General features: G+C 34.8%; 2 protein-coding genes across 2 annotated transcripts; both read right to left on the reverse strand.

Annotated features, from left to right (window-relative positions):
• Positions 1-1,641: 1,641 nt before the first annotated feature.
• On the reverse strand, positions 1,642-2,765 carry LOC110768316 (uncharacterized). The gene is made up of 2 exons (XM_088253995.1): positions 2,609-2,765; positions 1,642-2,400 (listed from the first exon to the last, which is right to left on the reverse strand). The coding sequence occupies exons 1-2, from the start codon at positions 2,613-2,615 to the stop codon at positions 1,919-1,921; spliced, it is 489 nt and encodes a 162-aa protein (XP_088110121.1). The 5' UTR covers positions 2,616-2,765; the 3' UTR covers positions 1,642-1,918.
• A 721-nt stretch (positions 2,766-3,486) lies between these two features.
• On the reverse strand, positions 3,487-7,336 carry LOC110770001 (uncharacterized). The gene is made up of 4 exons (XM_088247025.1): positions 7,289-7,336; positions 6,921-7,038; positions 3,582-4,140; positions 3,487-3,551 (listed from the first exon to the last, which is right to left on the reverse strand). The coding sequence occupies exons 1-3, from the start codon at positions 7,334-7,336 to the stop codon at positions 3,668-3,670; spliced, it is 639 nt and encodes a 212-aa protein (XP_088103151.1). The 3' UTR covers positions 3,487-3,551; positions 3,582-3,667.
• Between the last annotated feature and the right edge of the window lie 9,867 nt (positions 7,337-17,203).

Consider the following 17,203-nt stretch of genomic DNA (forward strand, 5'->3'; position numbering starts at 1 on the left):
AAAAGTTGGAGAAAATGGGGTTAAAAAATTTGAAATTTCTTGGGAAAGCTTAATCGATTTGGGTTGGTGGCAATGAAAACTTCAGCAGATCAGATCTCTGGGATTTGAGCCAATAGAAAACAAAACAAAACTTCAGTAGATCAGAAAGAACACAAAAAGAAAAAATCCCCTGCCTCTCTAGTCTTAGTTAAGCCAATCGAAAACAAGTATTGGTTTGCATCATCAGAGTTGTTTGGGGTTGGGCGGGCTTGGGTTGCTGGGGTGGTGGTTGGGTTATATGGAGGTGGTGGCTGGCGGGGGACTCTGTGCGGGCATTGGGAGTGGGTGGTTACTGTTGGGAAAGGCGTTGGGTTGGGAAAAGGAAAGAGAAAGGTTTTATTTTTAGGACAATAATTTTTATTTTTAAAAGGAATTAATTTATTTAATAATTTATTGACCAAATTGCCCATCCACAAGTAACAGAAGTTAAAAGAAATTGACAGAAATTGAGAATTGCCCTTGAATTGTTTCAAATTAAAATCACAGGGACAAAATTAACTAAATTGAAACAACAGGTACTAAAGTGGTAAAAATGACAAACTACAGAGACCAAAAATGACCTTTTGCCTTCTTTTATTCATGTATGAGTAATTATTTATTTAGACGTTAAATTTAATTTTTCTTATATCTGTCAATCATTAATCTAACCAAAAATCATCTGATGACTACAATTTGTGGCTTACCCACTTTCCTTGATTGGAGCTTAATCTGAATGATGGCACAATGTTATTTATTTTAAATTTTTGCCATGACAAAAATGTCTATTTCAGTTTCTTTTTTAAAAAATAAAAATAAAAAGTTTAAGGAGAGACTGACTACTCTGAACCAGTATCGAGAGAATATATACACATCTCAATGATTTTTTCACTTGACTAGATTTTTATAGCGAAAGAAGATATACACATGGAATATTGTTAATTTATTAAACATAATAAAGTTGTGAAATTGCAAAATGGGCCCACTGCGCATCTGTTCATATGGGGGTGAGGAGGGAATGGGTTTGAAGGCTTATGGTGGTGCGGGTGCCAGCCAATCTGGAACGTTAAACAGGGCCCCATGCTTGGAGGTCGGGGGATTGTCGGATCCACATCACCCAATTGTTGCGATTGCGATAAACGGTTCTGATTCTCTTCTTTTTAAAATCGTTCTTGACCTGGCCAGCCAAGTATATGTCTGTCTCTCTCTACATGTTTGTCATTTTTTTTTTATCCAAACCCTAACTCCAACTCTCAAATTTAATTTTTCTTATATCTGTCAATCATTAATTTAATTCAAGCAATGCTGGTAGTAAGGTAACATGCCAACATGTTTTCCTTTTAGAAAAAGTTCATGAACAAAATTAGAAAAGGTCATTTGACTTGGAAAGCATGGCTCAAACACACAGTTTCTGTATATAATTACGCTACTGATTGTCTTACACAAATTAATGATGTGGTTCAAGACTTTAAACATTTCTTAATCTCCTTTTTTTTTTTGGTTGCTTTCTCTGTTTAGATTTTCTCTCTTTTTCATTTTGCTTACTCTCACCCTGATATACTTCAGTGGCTATGAAAGAAAAAGGCTAGAACAAGAAGAAATAATACTTATGGCATGTACACAAGAAGAAAAAGAAATAATACTCATATATCAATATACTTATGGTATGTAGAAGAAGAAGAAATACATAAATATATAAGAGAAATAAGATTCAGATTCAGAGAAAGGAACGCAAAGAAAAGTTTGAGTATAGGAGCTTTGGTGGCCATACATCTCCAAACCCTTCCGCTAAGTAATAGTACGAGAAACTCCAAGCTGAACCTTTCTTTCTCACTTATTGATTTTTGTCTTCTTCTTCTTTTTCTTCTCGGTCGTGCCTTCTTTTTCACTCAAGGCACTTGCTTTATTTTTTGTTTTGCTTACTCACCGTTAATATATAAAAAGAAAAAAAAATTAAAGCTAGAACAAGAAGAATAAGAAGACCAAGAAGAAATGGTACGCTCGACTTGTTGTAGTTCTTGTTGCCAACGTTGCTAATCCCAACCTGACGGCTGTTTTTTGCATAAAATCTATTGTGAGAAATGTTGTGGTTTCTCCCCATCATTGCTTGATCACCACCTCCGCCTTCTTCGTTGTAAGCATGGTGAATCCCAACATCTGTGCTGTCAATTGCAGAGAAATAATTCTCATTCATGTTGTTGGTCTCGTTGCTTTCATCAGTATTTTCTGCCTCTCTATTTTCATTTTGTTGGAGCTCTTGTTCAGTTCTTTCTTCTTGGAGCTCTTGTCCAGAAAGCGTTCTGGAGCGACCAGGAAAGCGGTTTCTTACCCTCTCCTGGGGGCTTTGGTTTAGTTGTTCAGTTTCAGATCGAGATCGAGACCCATCTTATGTATATGCAAAGATAAAAATGGAAAGATCTTCAAATATGTGGAGGCAAATACTCAAAAATCAGTTGGAAGACAATCTTTCAATAACTGGAAATTACTATTGTAAACTAATTACATAAATTCCTTAAACCCTATACACACATAGAATCACATCAAGAAAAAAGATCTTGAATCAAATAAAAATATTAATCATAATAGTACATACCTGCCATTGATGAAAGCTCAAAAGAAAGTCTTCTACTCTCTGTAGAGTTCTTATGTTCAACTAGCAATAGGGACTAGATGTTTTGAACGTGTGTTTCCATGAGAGCATGGACCACGTCTTGAAAATGGAATAAGTTACTATTATATATGTGGATTTATTTATTACTCTTTGTTATATCCGCAGTATTCCTAATGATCAACTTGGAAAAGTCTTCCCAGCAAAAAAAAAAAAAAAAAAAAGACTTGGAAAAGTCTTGTAAAAAAGGACTTTGTGTGCGTGGTGAAAGGTTCAAGATTTTCAATTTTTTTTTCAAATCTCGACTGTGCGAGTATATTTAATAAAAATAAAATAAGGAAGGAAGGGTAAAAACAAAACTGACTACAACATTGAAGGCAACAAGATTGATTCAAAAGAGGAAAGACGAAGCAAGAAGCTGTACTTAATTAAATTTGGCAACATGTACTACAACTCGAGGAAAGACGAAGCAAGAAGCTCGAGTGAAGAAGAAGGAACGAGCAAGAAGCCATGGTATAAGCTTTGGTAAAAATAAACAAGAGAGAAAGTAAGGAAACCTGCGTTGCTGAATAAAGAAAGAGGCTGGAGTTCATTTCCATTTTATATTCCATGTCTTTGTTTCTTTGTAGTGTCTACTATTTGAATGTGGTTAGTTACAGTATTGGAGTTTAGAATCTGGTCTCTTGGGTCGATCTGTGGAATTTAATATATTGATTTTCAGCATGAAAAATACCTTCTACATGAGAAAAGTAGGGATTATGAACCCCGAAGTCATGTGGGTCTTGATCAAAATCATCAGTAAACTTTCCCCCATTCGAATGCCATGAACATCTGAAAGCTTAATTCTGAGCATGAGAAAGAACTAATAACGAAGAAATCTGACTTATTGATTGCCACAAAACAAGTCCATACATAAATCTAGTTTTTCCTGCCCCATAACATGTGGTCAAGTCTTGACCTGCCCCATAAAATCTAGTTTTCCGCCAACTATTTATTTTTGTTCTTCTTGGTCGTCCTGTTTTTTTTTCACTGAAGCCGCTTGCTTCATTTTTTGTTTTGCTTACTCTCCATTGATATATAAAAGAAAAAAGAAGAAGCAATAACAAGAAGAACAAGAAGACCAAGAAGAAATGGTAGGCTCGAGTTGTTGTTGTACTTGTTGCCAACTTTGCTAATCCCAACACGCTCGCCTTTCTTTGCAAAAAATGTATTGCCACAAATGTTGTGGTTTCGACCCCTCCTTGGTTGATGAACATCAACATCTCCTCCACCTTCTTCGTTGTAAGCATCGTGAATCCCAACATCTGTGCTTTCAATTGCGAAGAAATTATTCTCATTAATGTTGAAGGTCTCGTTGCTTTCATCATTATTAGTATTTTCCTCATCATTATTTTCGTTTTGCTGGAGCTCTTGTTCAGTTCTTTCTTCTTGGGGCTCTTGTCCAGAAAGCGTTCTGGAGCGACCAGGAAAGCGGTTTCCTACCCTCTCCTGGGGGCTCTGGTTCAGTTGTTCAGTTTCTTATGTTCAATTATATAATAAAATTATAATTAGTGCTTGCAATTATCAATTATCTAGCTAATTGATTACGTTGAACTTTTGTTTTGATCACATGCCGGACAAAAATGGACCGGACAGACTTTTTTAAGTGGCCATGCTTGTGGAAAAATTATACAAGGCAATTTGAGTAATCACCAGTGTTGACCCGGCCCGGCCCTTGGCCAGGGCAACTAGGGCATTGCCCGGGGCCCACAATTGAGAGGGGCATAAAAAAAAAATGTCCATTTATATAGGCATATGCAAATAAAAATAAAAATAAAAGTCCTCATAACAAAATAAAATTAAAAGTCCTCATAACAAAATAAAATTAAAAATAAAAGTAAAGGGTCATGTGTGATATTTATTGAGAGTCTTACTTAGTAGTTTAAAACAATAATAAAAATAGAGATTTTCTATTTAAACCCCGCACTTCTCTTTGTTCACCCCAATACTTAAATCATTAAGCTGTAAGTTTTATTATTATGTAAAAAGACAAAAAAAGGTCATCCAACTTAATAATTAACCCTAGTACATCTATACACACACCCCATATACCCCAACTTCCTCTCTCTCTCTCTCTCTCTCTCTCTCTCTCTCTCTCAACAATACCTAAGTGTTGGAATTCCAGTTACAGTTCTTGAAAAGAGGTAAAGTTGTTTTATTTCTCTATAAAGTATTAAATTTTGAGTTTGGGGTTCCATTTGTTTGTGTTTTTTTTTTTGCTGGGAACAAAGAAAATTGTGGGGTTTAAATAGAAAATCTCTTTTATTTCTCATTTTTTTAGTTTGGGGTGTATTTAAGGGTCGTTTGAACATCATGCGATGACTAGTCAACCGCAAGAACAAAAACCCAGAAATACATGAACATCATGCGATGACTAGTCAATTATTAAGAACACAAACCTAGAAAATTACAGAGATGCAAACCAGAAATTGTTCACCCAGAAACCCACCACTGGGAAAAACTAGAGGTCATCAATCGACCAGACAATCCAAAACATTCTTACAAAGAAACACAAGCAAGCTCAAGAAATCCTAGATCTATTTAGGAAGATGAGCTATACCTCCTTTGTACTATCTTTTTTTCTAACTTAGCAAAACCAACAACTTAGTCCTTCATGGAAATGGCAGCTCATTCTTCAGCTCTTTTATCCCATGGCACCAGCTAGCCAACTCAAACTCAAACAGAAACCAAAATTTGGATTCAAAGGAAAAATGACCAATTTCTTCAAGAAACCATACTCTTGAAGAAATCAATCTTGAATCTGACCTAGATATATATGAGAGAGTGTTTGATCTAGCTTGATGCAGATTTCATATTTGAAAAGTAGTTTTTGAAAAATCAATTAGGAAAACTTATAGATGAAAAATGTGATGGTTTTCTCTTGAGAAAGAAGAAGAGAAGGTTACAAAGAAAACTTCCCAAAACTTCATATGCAAAAGAGATGGCTGCCAAATGAGGAATTCTTTGGCTTTTACCCAAAAATTCCTATAGGTCAGAAAGTAAACATGGCAGCAAAGGGAATTAGCAGAATAGGGCAAAAAAGTTGGGTAGGATCCAATTGGAAACCAGTGAGTTGGAAATCCTACTGATGCAAAGGATGACTAGTCATAATCTTAAGAAATTTAGTGAATGCAATATGATGCAATGCAGAAATTACCTTTGTCAAACACATTGATTATCCCTCAAATTGTAGCATGATAAGAACACCTAGAAAAGAAATTCTAATCTAAACTAGAGCTTGGGAAAATACAATGATTGTCCTATTACAAAATTGTCAAGGGAAGCCAAAAGAAAATCACAAAATGCACACACTTACAATGTTGACTTCGGGGCAACCCATTATATGGTGTCCAGTCCTTCTTAACTCCCCTTTGTGAAACCGTATGCAGGTAATGACTCCATTATTGTAGGTAATGGCACTCGTCTCTCAATAAGTCATATTGGTCAAACTAATATTGGTCTTTTGAAACTTACTGATGTTCTATGTGTTCCCGCTATACGAAAGAATCTATTATCTATACACCGTTTTTCTAAGGATAATAATTGCTATTTTGAGATGCATGCTAATGGTTTTCATGTAAAGGACAATATGACGAGGAGGACATTACTCACTGGCAGTAGCTCTAGCGACTTGTACAATATTCAAGCAGATCCTACAATCTCAGGGACATGGAAGCTAGTCTTTTATGGTGAAAGGACTACCCAAGATATTTGGCATACAAGACTTGGTCATCCGTCTCATGATGTTTTTCGTATTTTACTTAATAAATTTCACTTGCCTATTAGTGGTAAGGTTGATTCTAATAAGGCTTGTCATATTTGCCCCTTAGGAAAATCATGTAGACTTCGCTTTTCAAATCAAACTTTTTATGCTCATGAACCCCTTGCAGTACTTCATCTAGATTTATGGGGAACAGCCCAGTCTCATCAAATTTTGGTTTTTGTTATTATTTATCTATTGTTGATGAATACACTCGATTTGTGTGGTTTTATCCTTTAGCAAAGAAATCCGATGTGCTTACAACTTTTGTCTTCTTTAAAAGATTGGCGGAAAAACAACATAACCATTATATTAAACCAATACAAATTGATGGTGGTGGTGAATTCACAAATCGTTTATTCCTTAATTTTCTTCATGAACACGGCATTACACATCACATTTCATGCCCTCACACACCAGAGCAAAACGGAATTGTTGAGCATAAGCATAGACATATTGTTGAAATGGGACTTTGCTTGTTGTCACAATCACACTTACCTTCGAGTTTTTGGCTCGAAGCTTTTTCCACTGCTGTCTTTCTTATCAACAGGTTACCAACTGCACAACTTGGAACTTGGTCAAGTTTCACCCTATGAGGAGTTGTTCCAACGCCCACCTGACTACCGGTTTCTCAAGTCCTTTGGTTGTACATGTTTTCCACACTTAGTGGCATATAACAAGCATAAACTTTCCTCCAAATCTATTAAGTGTATTTTTATCGGGTATGACAATCACTACAAAGGGGTACTAGTGCTTTGAACCAATCTCCGGGCGAGTGTATATTTCAAGGAATGTTACTTTTGATGAATCTGATTTTTCTTACACTAATATTCTATCGAAGTCCTCTAATGATCACAGGTCAGTACCTCTTGCACCCACATTATTGGAGCCTCCTCATGTTCCTTTATCTCCATGTCCTCGAACTACTCCACCTCCTTCTAACCTTGCTACGGACAGCCAACTCTCACCACCAGCAACACCTCTTCCGCTCTCTACTCTGTCTTCATCTCCACCCGACCAACATCTTCATCAATCTGCAAGCATTTCCCCTCCTTCAATAGAAATCGAGTCATCTCCGACAACTTTAGCGACTACACCACCACCATGTGGGTTCTGCAGCCTTCATAATCTTGTCTACGACTCCACACGTCATCCTCTCCCCCATGCCTTAACTGCAACTCTTATGGATCCTCTCTCAATTGAGCCTACAAGTTATACTCAAGCCTCCAAATTCCCTCACTGGCAAGCAGTGATGCAAAAAGTATGAGTGTGTTGGAGAGTCTAACACATTGTATATATAATATTATGAAAAGATTTAGTGTCAATTGAGTGGAGTAATTGCAATATAGGAAGAGTTAGTATTCCAATTGTTTTTTGTTTGGAAATTGAAAGACATGGATTGAAACAAAGATGTAAATATCAGGGTATGATTTTAATTTTTTTTAGGGCTTGTCCAATATAGGTGCCTACAATTTCTATTTCCTAGACATATACCCATCATTCTATAAATGTATGTGTAAAACCCAATTTCAAACTTAATTGACCAGTAAGATATAAGATGTCATAGTATTCCTATGTTTTTACATCGTTGCCATCAAACTTCATATTTTATTTATAATTTATTCCAAGCATTTCATTAACTGCCATAATTGTAATTTAAACTCCCTATTAATAGCATATCAATCACTCCATTTCTTTTGGTTGCCATTCCCTCTAACATATTGCCTCCTAAAATTGCAAACCAAAAAAGAAAAATGTAAATTACATATCCAAAAATGTACATATGAAAAATATAAATATAAATATATACTTATAAAAATATAGGTATATTATTTGCCAAAAACAAATTTAAAAAAAACTAGGTCAGTTACTTTGTAATTGAAATTTCCATACATTTTTCATAAATTAAAAATAGGTACACAATAATTTATAGAAAATAGGTACGTTGTATAATTGAAATTTATGCATATTTTTTATAAATTAAAAGTAGGTACATTATTTAGAAGAAAAAAATAAGTTCATTATACTAGGTAAATTGTTTTACTAGGTATACATTATTAAAGAAAACAAAAGTTCATTTAAAAAAATTCATAAAACAAAAAATAAATAGATTATCAAATTATTTTTCATAAAACAACTAATAGGTATAGATACAAAGTTTAGGGAAAAAATAGGTTCATTATACTAGATAAATTGTTTTACTAGGTACATTATTAGATTTTAAAAAAAAGGTACATTATTTGGAGAGAAAATTTTTTTAAAAAAATTTGTTTTCATAAAACAAACAATAAAAGTATGATCAAAGTATTTTTCATAAAACAAGTAATAGATGCTTTATTTAGAGAAAAAAAGGTACATTATTTAGAGAAAAAAAATAGGCACATTATTTAGAGAAAAAATAGGCTCATTTAAAAAAAAAATGTTCTTCGAAAAACAAAAAATAAATAGATTATCAAATTATTTTTCAACATAATTAGAATGTACACTATTATTGATAAAACTATAATAAAATAGATTACTATAGTCGTATAATTCATAAAAAGAAAACAACATATATTTTTTTTGTTAAATAAACCAAAATGTTAATCACCTATAGATTACTAATACATTAATGTTGAATTTAATATTTAATTTCAAATAAGTTTCTAAATTAATTCCTACATCCATTACAACCATTTGGAGATCTTTTCAAATTCAATGTGTGTCAATAGTTACCCCCCCCAAACACATTAACTTATAATAAATATGGTTAGTTTTGGAATCTGAAAAATACAATAAATCATATTTGAAGTTATAATAGGTAACTTGTTTAGTTGGATCCTAGTCATCAGATATTATTTGAAAAAATTGGGTATTTTAAATAGAAAAATAAAGGGAAGGGTTGTAGGTGATTTAAAATGAATTTTATGGGTTTAGCTCAATTTACTTTTAAAAAAAAAAAATTATGTTGATGTGATTAATTGCAAGTGGACAATATCACTCAAATTAGTATAGCAGTAAATGGAGTATTGTTCCAACAAGGATCAAGTTAATCTATTAAATGCTAGAGTGATTTATTTCTAATTATATTTGAATTTAAACAATAAGAGAATTATGATGATTAAAATCTAATTAAGCAAGTAAAATAAATTGAAATTAAGTAAATAATGTAAAAGATGAAAACAAAGATGATAAAGCACTAGGACACCGATTTCACCTAGCTAATCCCACCCAAATCATTCTAGCTTGTTAATCCTAATTACCTAATATGTTGATAATCATTTTCCCTTACCTCACCAATACTATCTTTCGAGTTATATTATTTGTATTCCTTACCATCAACCCACTTATTCCTAGTTATGGATTTAGATAGCTAATAACCCATTAAGATTTGTGGAAAACATTGAAGATTACACAAACTATAACCTAATCTTCCAAGTCGGCTATGAATTTTATGGTACTTGTTACAAAAAGCTATTGACTAGGAATCTCCTTCTAGTCTCAACCTAATTCTTCCAATCATGCAATTAGTGGCCAATTGTGAAACCACATATATGTATATACATATATTGGTGAATATTTAGTTCTTAACATAGATATTCAAATATATATATAAGTACATATAAATTTATTCGAGTTAAATTTTTAGATTTTCATATTAGTTATTAAAAATAGTAGTAATATTAAATAAGTGTATAGCTTTTGACAGCTATCTCTACATTTCTTGCTGACCAAGTTCAATAGCCTAGATTTTTTTTACAAACACACTTGAAGACTCCAAGTGTCATTCTAAACACACTTTAAAGACTCCAAGTGTCATTCAACCTAGGTGACTAAGCCTTATTTAGCATGAGGTGTTGGCAATTAGGTGATAGGTATTCTAGTCTTGGAGCCCAAGTTCCCACATAGTCATCACCTTCCCACCAATGAGAACATATTGATTCCTCCTTCAGTGTTCTATAAATAGGACATTTCCTTTGTTTTTGAGAGAACTGAACCTTGCATAAAAGTTCCAGCAAGGAGAGAAAAACGTAGAGGGAGAGAGAATAGTGAGGAAATTCTTGGAAGAGACGTAAGGGCTTAGCTTGTGTTTTCTTAACTTGGAGCTAGCTTTGGAAACGAGATAGGGGTTTCTTGGGGGCCTTTAGCAAAGATTGTTTTAATTAAATTCTGTGAGCATTACATTATGTGTGGTACAGTTTAATTGACGTTCCTTGTATTGGGTGTTTACATACTCTTAACTATTTATGTTGGCATAAGTATATATGCATTAGTGATGTTTTAAATGGCTACATTGTTGTGCATATATCATGTCATGGAATTTGGCTAGAATTGTTGGATGGAGAAAATAATGATGAGGGTAATGGAATAGTCTTTTGTGTAGTTGAGTCTAACTCTTGGCAGGTACTAGGTCTTGAGGATCCCACAGTGCACATGGTTTTTATTGGGTGATTCGGGACTAATGAAAGAGAGTTAGACAAGATGACTAACAAAAGAGGAATTATGGGATGATTGAAATAGGTGTTAGTTCATATAAATGGGCATTCGGGACCAAGTGGTATAAGCATGGTATGGGACGTGCAGGTCTGCTTGCCCAGTTATATGAATTAACGAGATTAGATGAAGAGCATTCATGCATTATTATTAATAATGTGATATTTGGCTATGTGATTGGATGTCACTTAATTTAATTATATCAATTTCCTGTAAAAAAGTTTATGTCCCTACTGAGCTGTGGTTTTGCTCACCCCCTAATAGATTTTGCAGGTACTGAACCTGAAATCTAAAGCTTGTGGATAAATAATGAGTTACTCTTTTAGTAAACTCTTTAGTAGTTCTGGCTTGTAAAATAATGTAACTATTTCAAGATTTCAGATGTTGTTTCGAATATTCTATGTGAAATATTTACTTTATTTATTTAAATGTTTCTTCACATTTTAGTTATAGTTTTTATTAAATTCTATAATTAAGGTGTGAATCACGTCTTAATCCAAGGTTACGTAAACCCGTGGGTTGGGGCGTGACACCAATCAATTGAAAGCATTAATAACGGTAACAAGCACTCAACATGTATAGATAAAAAAAAATTAACAATATCAAAGAATTTGAGTATTCATAGCTAGGCTACATTGTAGCCCTAGTAAAAGAAATTAGTTTATGAAGAACTTATTGAGAATCATGATGGTTGATGAAGACATGGAAAACACCGAATTCTCCAAGTAGAAAGCCAAGGTTGCACAAGCTCTCTTAGTATTCTCCTTTGGGTGTTTCGGCTATGAGTATGAATATGTAGGAATTTGATGGTGGAGGGTGGAGGATTCTTTGATCAATGATTGAAACTCCCTATTTATAATACTCCTAGAAATCCTACATATGTAAGGTATAATTACAATTGTTATAAAAATAGGATTCCTTCTAATATAAGGTCTTCTTTATTTCTCCTTATTTTTTTTTTGGTTTGAACCGCGAGGTGGTCCTGGATGGGCCCCAACTATGGGTGGCACCTTTAAGCCTTAACCACAACCCAGACTAATCCCCGCTCACACCGGGTCGGCCCATAAGGGGTAAAGTGCTAGTCAAAGTGGTGACTTCATACGAGAGTAGGGATCGAACCCCTGACCTCTCTTAAAGAATGAGAGTGTCGAATCACTCATACCAACCACCTTGGTTTTTTATTTCTCCTTGTTTGACTTGGTAAGACTTGAACCATCTTGAACTAGGAAATTTGACAACACTCCTTGCGATGAAGGGAATGACTTGGCTTCTTTTTAATTAATCTCCAATCTTCATCTTCTTGCCCATTTTTACCTCAATTTCTCATATTTCACATTTCCTTCACAAATCTCACAAAACCAATTAAAACAACAAATTTAATCCAAGAAAATTAACAAATAAATAAGTAAAGGGGGCATAATATATATATATATATAATATACTTATCATATGTCTATGTACATGGGCAAGTAGGACAAGGAAGAGTCTCCTCCTTGTGTTGATTCAGAGATGAACTCAAGACCTCATCTCATTGCACACTTTGCTGAGCCTTCTCTGCGTGAGTTTCTACTGATTTGCTACTTTGACTTCCTTTTATTTTTTATTTTTTTATTTTATGAAAACTTCCTATTTTCTTTTTCAAAACATAGTGACTCATACTTCATTCCACACACACAAAAAAAAAAAAGAAAAAAAAAAAGAAAGAAAAAGAAAGAAGTGCAGTGTTATTAGACCGTAGTAGCTTTAGTTAAAATTTTGTTTCTGTTTTTTTGATTTGGTACAGGTTGCTACAGTAAGGAAGCTTACTCAGTAATCAAGAAAAGTAGTAGCATACAACTCTCTTTGCCTTGCTCCACTTGAATTGTCAGTCTGACACAAAGCTTTAAGCATGTCATTTCAAGTTTTTGGACTTCTTACTATTATCAAGTGTTTAATATTAGCATTATAAATCTCTTTTGACAGGATTCATTAGAAGACAAAATTTGATGAAGGGAGCATTTAAAATAAAGCTTACACATATACACATAATTGAATGTGTGTTTATTAATCCCACTTCTCTAGTGGCAGTGACACTTTTCTAGACGCCAGCTGATGCAAACTTTCAGTTATTATCATCAGTACTTATGCTCTGATGGAATTCAAACATTCAGTTATTTTGCAGGTCCTATCTTGGGGGCCAATGACACTTATCCTGTTGCAGCTAAAGCCCTTTCCACCTTATGGCATGCGTTCAGACCAATATTAACATGGTTTAATTTCTACAGTAAACGGGCCAATATTGTCGTTAAGTAGCTAAGGCCCAACCCCCGAAAGCTACTCCAATGTCTAAAAAGGCCCAATTAGCGCTTCCGCAGCCCAGGCCCTTCGGATAGAAGCCAGTCGTGAATATTTGAATCCTAAAGGTAGATGGGTGGATGATTCAGTATAAACCATCACGATAGGGGTAGGAGAAGCACTAGGAGAAGTAGAAGTAGAAACAGGTGACTTCTCCAATCCTACCTCCTCTTTCAATATAAAAAAATGGGATTACTGATGATTTTTATGCCTCGTTGGCTTCTGCTTTTTCATTTTGTTTTTACCCATACTCCAAAAATCCGATGGCCTACTCTGCTTCCGAGAGCCTACTGTGCCTTGTTGAGCAAATATTTCTACAATTTGTTAAATATATCTTCCAGGTTTCCAATTCATTTAATCTGCAAAATAATGCTACTGTTAGTCAGCAGATCCTTAATTATTGCCTGGTTATGATAGTCTTCGTTCAGGCAGCATTGCATATAGGCTTCAGAAATAGCCAGCCGGTAGACATATTTTCACCGCCTGGGACTGGAGGTACCACTAATTGGCTGCTTGCGTGCCAAAAAAGGAAACTATTGTTTCTAATTGTAAGTGAAGCCAAACTAAACTCTTCTTCTTTATCTTATAGACAATGTGAGAATATAATTAGTCACATTGTCTATTAGATAATGTATCTTTCTTTATCAAATTGGCTCTCTTTTTCGGTTACAGTAGATACATTATTATTTGTCGAAAGTGAAGATAGAAAGATAATAAAGCAACCAATTGGAGGAGCATGTGTGGCCATTGTCCCCAACACGTGGTGGATAGTCTGCTTTCGGACCATACCATGAAGTTAAAGTTGAGGCTCTACCACAAAGCCAATTGACTTTAGAAAAGTAGCCCAACTCCTTATAAGTTATAAGCATGCATAACTTTTCAATGCGGGACAATATTCTTAACAGTCTGGATGCACCACGACAGTGTATTTGAATATTGTCATTATAGATCTTATCTGCAATTAGATTCAGAGTACCAACCAATGAAAGCAACACTAGTCTTGATTTTAAGCGTTTTACTCCATTTACCCCTTTTAATGTTGATGAATTGCTAGAAACATTGTTTACCCGAAACATTATTAAAAATAATTTTAAATTGACTCTCTTTTGCTGTAGTAATAGTGAACATTATTGTTTCCTAGTGGTTTAGGGAATCTTAGTGGTACTTATGAGTTTGTATACAAAATTAATATTGTATTGTTATGGCTTGGTTTTTTTAAAATTTTATCTCTTTTTGATTATTATGAGTTTGTAATCTTAGTTTGGATGCTTATGCTAGAGTTTATTCGATTATGCGTGATCGTTATGCGCACCAAATTGTCTTAATTTTGATGTTAGGTCACTCCGTTATTGTAATAACCCTTTGTAGTAGTTTTTTTGATTGAATTAGTAGTCAAAAGGTAGTCCGTGTGGAAATTTGACTTCTTCGGACACGCACATGGACTTTTGAAAGAGAAGTTCACATAAATTACAATTGGCGCTTTCAATTATCTAGCTAATTGATTACGTTGAATTTTTGTTTCGACCACTCTTGTCCTAATGCAAAGGGGGGCTGGACAGACTTTTGTAAGTGGCCGTGTTTCACAGAGTGTACGGTGTATATTGTGCAGGCATCCTACTTGCGTGTGTTTGGGTTTGCGTTAGGTTAGTGGTGGTCCTACCATGTGCATATACTGCTCTTGCTTTTCAAATTGTGATCAGTGCACCATGAATTCAAGTTTGAAAAAGATTCAGACCAAAACAAAAAATTTATTTAATATTAGTAGCAGCCTTCACCATTTCAATTTGGATCTACAATTGAAAGAAACATGAAGCACCAATAGGAAAAACGAAATTTTTCCACCCACATAAAATACCTTTTGAGTCTTGGCTATACTAATCCAAGTTGATTATCAGGACCTTTTATTATTTCCTTTTTTCTCCTTAGCTCTATAAAAGATCGATGGGTCTCCAAATTAAGCTCGCCTGCACAAGGAGATGGCAACACAACCCTTTACTGGTCCCTCTTACATACTTTCTCAAACTCAAACAGAAACAGAGCCCCCACGAAAAGAAACTGAATCAAAGCCCCCACAAAAAGAAACTAAATCAGAGCTCCAGCAAAACAGAACTAGTGAGGCAAAAACTAGTAATAACCAGACCTTTACCATTCGTGGGATTCAAATTAAGGCAGTAAAATGCACAAACGCTGGGATTTCGGACTGCAACAACAAATATGGTGAAGGTGGTGCTGATGGTCAAAACAAAACTGACTACAACATTGATGGCGTCAACGTTGATGCAAAAGAGGTGGAGAATGCTGGGATCCAAAATGTTGGCAACGAGTACAACTCGAGGAAAGACGAAGCAGCTCCAGCGAAGAAGAAAGGAACGAGCAAGAAGCCATGATGTAAGCTTTGGTAAAAATAAATAAGAGAAAAAGTAAGGGAGCTCAACTGCTGAATAAAGAACGAGGCTGGAGTTCATTTCCATTTTATAGTCCATGTCTTTGTTTCTTTGTAGTGTCTACTATTTGAATGTGGTTAGTTATGGTATTGGAGTTGAGAATCTGGTCTCTTGGGTCGATCTGTGGAATTTAATATATTGATTTTCAGCATGAAAAATACGTTCTACATGAGAAAAGTAGGGATTATGTGCTAAAATATGATACGGGTTTGAATATGTTAGGTTGTTATTTTTATTCTTCTCCATAAGGAGGTATATATAAGAGTTTACATGAGTGCTTTATAAGGAATTAGATCCAGTAAAGGATTAGGAAAGTATCTCCTAATTATACAATGATTTGACAACTATATAAAATAGGAAAGTAAATCCCCTAATTAATCAAAGGAAATAAATCTATAAAATAGGAAAGTAAATCCCCTAATTAATCAAGGAAATAAATCCCCTTGATTAATTAGGAGACTCACTTCAACACTCCTCCTCAAGTTGGTGCATATACGTCACAAATGCCCAACTTGGTAAGTGAGTCAAGAAATTCGTAGCACCCAAGTCGATAATCCATGCAATTCAGGCAGAGTCTTTGGCTACCGGTCGTTTGCTTCGGGCGACCGGTCGCTTGCTTCGGGCGAACCGGTCGTTTTGAGTCTGCAATAAGAGAAGTAAAAAGTGATATGAGAATGTGAGGGATTTTGATTGGAGGAATTTGATTTGAGGAATTTGATGTATGAATTTGATGTAGGAATTGGATTTGAGAGGTATGTGTATAAGATTTGAGGAATTTGATTTGAGTATGAGAAATTTGAGATAAGGCATTTGAGGACTTTAGATTTGAGGGATTTGATTTGAGTATGAGAAATTTGAGATAAGGCATTTGAGGACTTTAGATTTGAGGGATTTGGATTTGGGAGAATTTGGAAACGATATCCATGGCAGTGGAATGATTGAAGAATAAAAGAAAAAAGATGTGTTTAGGATTTCAGGATAAGAGGATATGAGGATGTGGGTATGAAGATCTGAATCTGAACAAGGAATTTGATTTAGGATACGAGGATAAGATACGAGGATATGAGGGATACGATACGAGGAATACGATTTGTGTTTCAAGAAAATTCGATACGAGGATTTAGAGAACACAGAAACCTTGTGAATTCGGTTAAAGGACACAGAAACCCTGTGAACACGGCTAAAAGGACACAGAAACCCTGTGAACACGGCTTAAAGGACACAGAAACCCTGTGAACACGGCTAAAGGACACAGAAATCCTGTGAACACGGCTAAAAGGACACATAAACTTCTCTTCAATTCTCTTCTCCCCCTGAAGAGAAGGGTATGTTGGAGTTAAGAAAGAGGCAAAATCTCCATGATAAAGAGAAACATATCCTTTTTCACTCCCCCTCCCCCCCTTAAAGAGGAGGGGAGGATAAATTTTGATATGAGAATTTAGAGACAACCGAGGATCGATGGCTCTGATACCATGCTAAAATATGATACGGGTTTGAATATGTTAGGTTGTTATTTTTATTCTTCTCCAT

The sequence above is a fragment of the Prunus avium genome, chromosome 1 (assembly GCF_965620075.1).
Source record: "Prunus avium chromosome 1, drPruAviu1.hap1.1, whole genome shotgun sequence".
Taxonomy (NCBI): Eukaryota; Viridiplantae; Streptophyta; class Magnoliopsida; order Rosales; family Rosaceae; genus Prunus; species Prunus avium.